The 8361-nt window shown below is 47.3% G+C and overlaps 1 protein-coding gene across 1 annotated transcript in view; it reads right to left on the bottom strand.

Moving 5' to 3' along the window:
* Positions 1–2559: 2559 nt before the first annotated feature.
* The window catches only part of ppp1r35 (protein phosphatase 1, regulatory subunit 35), a 12118-nt gene continuing 6316 nt past the window's right edge, over positions 2560–8361 (bottom strand). Inside the window, exons 4-6 of the mRNA XM_080904612.1 lie at positions 5163–5278; positions 4998–5088; positions 2560–4543 (exon numbers count right to left, since the gene is read on the bottom strand). Of these exons, the coding sequence (XP_080760738.1) occupies positions 4242–4543; positions 4998–5088; positions 5163–5278 (509 nt within the window). The 3' untranslated portion in view covers positions 2560–4241. The remainder of the gene's footprint in view (positions 4544–4997; positions 5089–5162; positions 5279–8361) is intronic.

Genomic DNA, 8361 nt, shown 5'->3' with positions numbered 1-8361 from the left:
AAATATAAATATCACACACGTAACTTATAACAGTTGTATAATATTGTTATATCATTTAGTAACATTACAGCATGCTATATTATCATTGCATTTGATGGCTCACCTGGTCTTGCTCCACAATCGGTGTTCCTCTTATTCTCATGCAAAGCTCTGTAGTGCCTAAGCATGGATGTTGTTGTTATATCCCAGCTCCCTGGCACAGAGCAAACACCTCACCTTGTACAAAAGTACAGACAGCCTAACATAGGTTTTATTGCACCATCAGTATTATGAAAATACATCTTCTGTGGAAATTCACATACCTTGTTGGGAGGAATAAGATCAAAATGTTCCCACACAGGGGAGGACATCCTCCTCTTCTTAGCTGGCTCCATTCTCTCCTGACTTTCTCTCTTCACTCTCATAAACCTCCAAACTGTCTCCAAACTCTCACTAACAACTCTCCATCAAACACCCACATTTTGAATGAAGTCTGAGGGGTTTATATCGCTGTCATATCTCGCAGCAAAGTTCGAACCACTTCATGAACCAGTCACGTGGTACAGCCGGGCAGCGAGGCTTCGGACGTCATCATTTTCAGCTCCTCCCATAAATGAAGCAAGCCTCGATACGCGCTTCGCGGAAACGCCCCCTCCATTACTCGACACACGCTCCGAAGCCTCGATACAGAACGTCCCATCACTATTGGTTACTGTTCCCAGTGAAAACACAGGTTCTGATCGATGCCACGTTCTGGCCCGCATCCTGAATTCAGACGTACGAACTCTGAATATGGGAAACAACGTTTGGCCTCACGTGGTTCTCGTGCATGCAGAAGAGTCTGTGGGGGACATGCGGTGAGTCGTGTGTTAAAGCGCTGTCAGAGAAGATCTCAGTATAATAATACTCGAGTATATAATACTCGAGTATAACAAACACTCGCCCACATGCTTGATGCTAGTCCCGAGTTGGTCCCTGCTGCCTCAGTATGTATGTGCACGACTTGTGTAGGCGAAGCGTGGAGGAGAAGTGTTGTATAAAGAGCTTTGATTGCTCGGGTAGGATAGAGAGGTGTCACATAAACAGTGTCAGCGTTGTTTATCAGCTGGTTCAGTCCCAACTAAACTGTCCTACATGAAGCCTCTGATGGGTAAGCACGAATGACCACAGACCTTCAGCATTGTTGTTTCACCATGAACTGGCCACCATCAGGTGCTCGCCGCGAGAGCCGAGGAGCAGCTGCAGAGAGACGAGCTCACAACACCCCATCACTGATGGAGCACGTTTAGTTTGCTGACCAGCCTGTGAAATACTGGGAGCCTGATCGCATGATAATGTAACCAAACTCTGGATGCTGCACAGAAAAACAGCATGGCAGCAGTGCAGTTTGGGGGCAGGACCATCGGGCTGGTTTCTAACATTCAGCTGCTTCATATAACTGAAGGAAGGAAAGACGCTACGAGACCGTCTAGATAAACATCCGCTGCCATCGACCAGGATGATGAAGGTGAAATGAGTGAACGTGTCATCAAACAGCCGAGGTTTGAGTGTATAGACGGGCCCATCACATCATCACTAACAAAAGCTTTGGTGTGAACTCTCACTGAGTTTGTACAATACTTATATCAGAATCAGAAAGGGCTTTATTGCCAAATGTTGAGCAGGTTTACAACATTAGGTACTTAGTGCAAACATACTGTCATATAACGCTTAAATAGACATGAGAATAAGAATTAAAAGTGCTAAGTAGATAGATATATACATGATATATACATGCGTGCAGGTGGTGATCAGTGCAAACATGGAATGATGCAGTGAACACAGCGTAGGGTCATGTGTTAGTGGCGGGGACAGTCATGTGGTTATTGTTCATGTGTCCAACAGCAGAGGGGAAGAAACTGTTCTTATGGCGAGAGGTTCTGGTGCGAATGGACCGGAGCCTCCTGCCTGAGGGGAGCAGGTCAAACAGACTGTGTCCAGGGTGAGAAGGGTCAGCTGTGATCCGAGCTGCACGCCCCAGTGTCCTGGAGGTGTACAGGTCCTGCAGAGATGGGAGTCTGCAGCCAATCACCTTCTCAGCAGAGCGCACAACACGCTGCAGTCTCTGTTTGTCCCTGATAGTGGCTCCAGCGTACCACACGGTGATGGAGGAGGTGAGGATGGACTCGATGATTGCAGTGTAGAATTGCATCATCGTCCGTGTTGGCAGGTTGAATTTCTTCAGCTGCCTCAGGAAGTACATCCTCTGCTGGGCTTTCTTGATGACGGAGGTGATGGTGGGCTCCCACTTCAGGTCCTGGGTGATGGTGGTACCCAGGAAGCGGAATGAGTCCACAGAGGTGATGGGGGTGTCAGTCAGGATGATGGGGGGGAGTGGAGCTGTGTGCTTCCTGAAGTCCACAATAATCTCCACTGTCTTCTGGGCATTCAGCACCAGGTTGTTGTGGCTGCACCAGGACACCAGACGTTCAACCTCCCTCCTGTAGGCAGACTCATCCCCGTCAGAGATGAGCCCAATGACGGTGGTGTCATCTGCAAACTTGATTAGCTTGACAGACTGGTGGGTGGAGGTGCAGCAGTTGGTGTACAGGGAGAAGAGCAGAGGAGAAAGAACACAGCCCTGAGGGGAGCCGGTGCTGATGGTGTATACAGTGCTTTATATTCATATTCCTTTGAACAATTTAACTTCTGCATGATTTATCTGAAGTTTCTAAACAAACCAAAACACAAATGGTCAGGTGTGTGGGCCTGAAAACGTGGGACAGGTTAGCTGGTATAGATGGCAGCACATATTCATTGTGCAACTAACATCATTCTCTCATATATGCAACAGCTAAAAGTGTACAGGTGTGGCTCAGTGACCGGGCCCAGCTGAATCTTAATGACAGCAGTACAGCGTCTGACATCTGAGCCAAGCTTTGCTCGAGTTTCAAACGTAGAGCGAGCGGCGTGCTTTGACAGAGCAGCTCCACTCTCTCACTCCAGACTGCTGCGTTTATAAACCACCATCACATCAGCTGTCTCGCCTGTAGTTTGTCTGTGTGCTGCAGTGTTCTCTTCACCTCTCCTTCAACACAACCACACAAATGAATAACAGAAATAAAACAACCCTCAAACAGCATCGTCGTTACAGGAAATCAAATGACACAGTAAACAAATATACAAACAGATTTATTCAAACCAAATCAGTAAAAACTTTCCACCCATACATACGTGTCTGTGTGTGTGTGTGTCTGTCTGTGTCTGTGTGTGTCTGTGTGTGTGTCTGTGTCTGTGTGTGTGTGTCTGTGTGTGTCTGTGTGTGTGTGTCTGTGTGTGTCTGTGTGTGTGTGTGTGTGTCTGTGTGTGTGTGTCTGTCTGTCTGTGTGTGTCTGTGTCTGTCTGTGCGTCTGTCTGTCTGTGTGTGTGTCTGTCTGTGCGTCTGTCTGTCTGTGCGTCTGTCTGTCTGTGTGTGTGAGAGATTGTAGAAAAAGTTTGGCAGACATTTTGACTGTAACACGTAAAAACCTGAAACATGGTGGAGGAGACTTCATTTATACAACAGAGCTGATATAGAGACGAGCAGCTGAGCCCCGAAGAGAAAACAAACAACTGAAGGTTTTATTTAAATGATGCTAAAATATGACTCTGACCTGAGCTCACCCCACACACACACACACACACACGCGCGCGCACACACACGCGCACGCGCGCGCACACACGCGCGCGCACACACACGCGCACGCACACGCGCGCGCACACACGCGCACGCACACGCGCACACGCACACACACAGGGGAAAATGTTTTTTTCACGCTAAGATCAATTGTTATCGTTTTCTATCCGTTTCTAAGGAAACATGTTTTCATTTACATAGTTACATGAAAGATTTACAACAAATACACTTTGACCACTTTATCCTGAAATGATTTTAGCTAAATAGATCAGTAAATGTGTTTACTAAGCATGTCTTTACCTGCAGTAAATCTCAGGCTGCGTCTGAAAAACACGTCGAGGACACAAAGTCATCTCCTTTACTTTGGAAGGCCCCGAGCGTCTGCACTGATATATCGTCACAATGAGAGGAAAGAGATACAAAAATGTGGAACAAAAGCAAATGTGACGTCACTTCTGACATGAAGACATCACAGCGGGCGGGTCTACCAACTCTGGAAAACCTTCACAGGTCAGCCTTCCCTCACTCATCACCTCCAGTTTCAGCTCTAACGGCCAGCGTCACAGTGGCTACATCCATCTTTATCCCAGTCGGCAGTCGTCCCCCGTCAGGGCGTCGTCTCCCAGGACTGCTGCCGTCTGTACAGGTCAAAAGTCGCGTGGGCGGGGCAAGCTGATGTGGAGAGCTTACGGCTGAACGGGACCTCCTCTGGTGAAAGGGGCTTTTGCCTGAGCAGGTCAGAGGTTATGAAAAACAGGGAGGAGGGTCCTTTAATGTTCCTCCTTCCGCGGCACTGGGAAGGTGGAGCTAGCAGCTTATCTTGGAGCAACTGGGTTATCAGCTGATCCTCCTGCACATCCACGCTGACCAACGAAGTGAAGAGAACCTGAGAGCGAGAGACGTTCACCTCTACAGAGGACATGAGCAGAGGGACACGAAAGACAGACAACAAAAAGGTGAGTAACAACTCACAGACTGCTGAAAACATTCCCTCCTGTTACTCCTGTCACTCACACCACGGACTATTAAACGCTCCACACTGCGGCCTTTTTCTCCTTTGTTTGTTTATAACGCCACAACCAGGCGGCTGGCGTAGTATACAGAAACATGTGGGCCCAGTATGGCCTCGAGGTCAAAGTGGGAGACGCCCCCTAGAGTGGTGGAGAACGGCTGAAAGTACTGAGAGTCATTCGGTCACTCGAGAGGGCGTCCGCAGACTGACTCTTTATTACTATTGTTACTGATTTCATCAGCTTTGCACCTGCAACATCAGAAGTCTACACACAGGACGAATGCTTTTCATTCACAGCAGAGAAACAGCTGTTAGTGACCATTAAACAAGACAACATAGGATCTGTGTTACCTTCAGTAGCTCTAGCATTGATGCGATTCTTCGTGCTCTCTGACTTCTGTAGAGTTTGCTGAATTGCCCTCTGGGAGTCAAACTGAGCGTCCTGTAGGCCAGCAGATACATGAGCATTAGCAGCTGTTAATCAGCTGACTGACCACTGAATAAAACTGTGCACACCTGCAGTGACTGAAGCCGAGTCTTCAGAGCCAGGGTGGTGTTTAGCTCCGCCCTCTCCAGACAGCTCAGGTCGTGAGTGGATGTTGGAGCAGGAGGTTCCACCACATGTCTGAGGCCTACAACAAGCAGCAGACAGGACAAGACTGAGTCATTCATCCAGTTTAGTAAACCAGTAAGGCCATGGATACTCAGCTGTTCCCCAACAAAACAAAAACGAGCTGTTGATATTTCAGGAAGCTGTACAGTTTTCACATAAAGGCTCTGTGGGGTCTCAAATACATACACACAGTCACTTAAACTTTTTAATAAGTGAATGAGGCGGAGCCTCGGTGCTTCCACAGACTGCTGGAACAAAAGCATCACTGTCCACTAGTGGTGCAACGGATCACGATTGATCCGAAATCCGAACCGATCCCACTCCACGGTTCGGCACACACGTGAAAAAAGTATGTGTATGGTGGCGTGGTGGGTCTGTCGAGCGGTAGCTATGCTCAGCGCTAGCGGTCCAAGTGGAGGAGCAGAGGAGTATTTAAGCAGCCCTTTGCTGCCCAGCCCGACGGCTAAAGCTGTTACAGAAGCTGCTGGGGTGTGTAGCTGCAGACGGGAGGCTGTATTCTGTCTGCAAAACAAGGGGTTTAATAGTCAACGTGTTAGTTGACGCATCGATGCCGTGCAGCCCCACACACGGGGCGATCCGCGGTAACTAGTTAACGGAGATTCACCGCGTTGATGCAGTTATGGCATTAACGTCATTTTAACAAGATTTACGCTGACAGCACCAGTTTGAACTGTGATGAACGTGCTATGACATCCCGTCGCGCGTCCACTTCAGTGAGAAGATCACTACAAGCATGTGTGAGCAGGAAAAGTTCAACGTTGTGGCTGAGCTGTCCCACGCATCTTCTGTTGCCCTAACTACGACCTCCAGGGCAACGGAAAGCCACGTGACCGCTCGTTATATCACAGCGGTAGATACAAAGCCCTGCACTGCATCTTAATTTGTTTTTATATAATTGTGTGGAATGAGCTGAATGTTTTTAACAGGCAAAAAGTACTTAAATAAGTTAATAAGTAAATGTTAAAATTTTCTGTTTTTTGCTGATCCGTGACTTAAAACCGTGATCCGATGTGCTTTACACCCCTGCAGCTCACACTTCACATTGTGCTTGGTGATCAATGTTAAAGACACACAACAACACAAGCTTGTCTCACATGGTGCAGAGAAAACAAAACGTAACACATGAATGAGCAGGTGTGGCTCAGTACTTCGTCCGTGCAGTCCATAATCTCAAACTGTAAAATACTGGCAGCCTCCTGCAGCAGAGGCACCTGTGGCATACATTTGAAAATCTCTGCCTTTGAATTTGAGGTTGCGATCAGTGAGATTCACACTCGTCCCAAAGTCTGAACAAATGCACGTGTGGTAGGGCTGCACGATATTAGGAAAACCTGCGATGTGCGATAACTGTGATCAATACTGCGATAGCGATATGACTTGCGATAAAATAAATTGCAAAACAAACAAAAAACGAATACATAATTTCCGTTTTACTGCAACAGTTTTATTTAATGAAAGCTGCTGTTAGCAGAGTAACAACAAAGTGCACTTTAACATTGAAACATTGCCCCATAAAAAAATTCTGAGGCTTGAATTTTGAAAGACATCCTTCCTGGTCTCTAGAATTAGTTTTAAGTAAACATAACTTAAATTATACTGCAAATGATCTCAGTGCAGCTGTTCATCATTTTATCTCTCACCAAGTAGTTATGATGCAAGTCGAAACTGGAGAGGAAACTTTACTGTAGTGCTGGCGTAGCTTCAGCTTGGCTCAGTTCAAACATGTTTCGAATATTTGTGGAATGGCGACGTGGGAAAAGTCGTTTCGTGAGGGGATGCGGTATCTCCGGTCCACTTTATGTATCAGACTGGTGAAGCCGTCTCTGCTAACTGCATTTACAGGCATCATGTCTTTGGCCTCTGTTATTTCTTTGTAGCGCTTCGACGTTTTCTCATAAGTTGTTCCACTTGAAAAACTCTGATACAGAGACGGCTGTTGCTGCGGCGCTCTTTGTCTAACATTAGCAACATTAGCTAGCCCGGTCTTTCTGGAACTCTTCAAACTGTTCTCTGTGGTTGTGTTGAAGATGATGGTGGAGTCGTGTTTCCTCTGGTGGTTGCCACGAATGTTCGGCAAGTGTTGCAGAGCACCTGTGTTTGGAGAACGTCGTCTTTACCAAATCCAAAGTACCTCCAAATAAGCGAGGTGCTATTTTTTTAGCCACGAGTTCATAGTCAGTAGCGTTCTCGTCATGCGTCTCGCTCTCAGCCTTTACAACTATGACTCGTTGCTGCAGCGTTGTTCGCTCCCCACCTGCGTAGGAGGCGGGCCTCTAATCCATTTGATTGGTTAATGCCGTGAAGGGCTCTATTCGACTGGTCTAATGTATAAAGGGGGTTCTTTGATTGGTAAATTCTTTAAAGCACGTGTGTAAACATTTTAAGGTACTCCATTATCGCAGTTTACGTCGTCTTTTGCGATGGGCCCATCGCACAGGCTGATATTGCGATGACAATGAATTTTCGATTTATTGTGCTGGCCTAATGTGTGGTATCTATTTGGCAATGCTACATCGCTTTGTTCCAGAGTTACTGCAGTCACAAATTTGGGTTTCCAGGCCAGCCGCCGACCTGCCTCCCCAGCAGGGGGATGACACCTCATAGCTTTTTACAGCTGAGGGGTGAGAGCTATACCACAATATAGCCATTCAAATATAATGATCTCAAAGGCCGGTGTCCTGCAGGTGTTAGACGTGTCCTTGATCCATCACAGCTGATTCAAACGGCTAAATGACGTCCTCAGCATCTGTGAAAGTTCTCCAGAGGCCTGCTAATGAACTTAGCTGACCCAGGGTAAGATCTAAAACCTGCAGGACAGCGGCCCTCGAGGCCCAGAGCTGGACACTCTGTACACATTTTTTGTACCAATCTGTGTGGCCCTGCGATGGACCCGTGTAAAGTACACCCTGCGCTCGCCAACTGGGACAGGCTCCGCCTCAGGAAACATCTTTTTCTGCTGGGCTGGGTCCAGCTTTGTTCACAGTCAAGAGTTTGAGCGAGAAGGTTTGACACAGTGACTCCACCAGAGATCCCCTGCACACGATGGCATCTTCCATACCAAGTGCATCTGACTTTACCTTT

The sequence above is a fragment of the Rhamphochromis sp. 'chilingali' genome, assembly GCF_963969265.1.
Source record: "Rhamphochromis sp. 'chilingali' genome assembly, chromosome: 15".
NCBI classification, from domain to species: Eukaryota; Metazoa; Chordata; class Actinopteri; order Cichliformes; family Cichlidae; genus Rhamphochromis; species Rhamphochromis sp. 'chilingali'.
The sequence above is the reverse complement of the archived record's forward strand: the minus strand, read 5'-3'. Positions and strand labels throughout refer to the sequence as shown.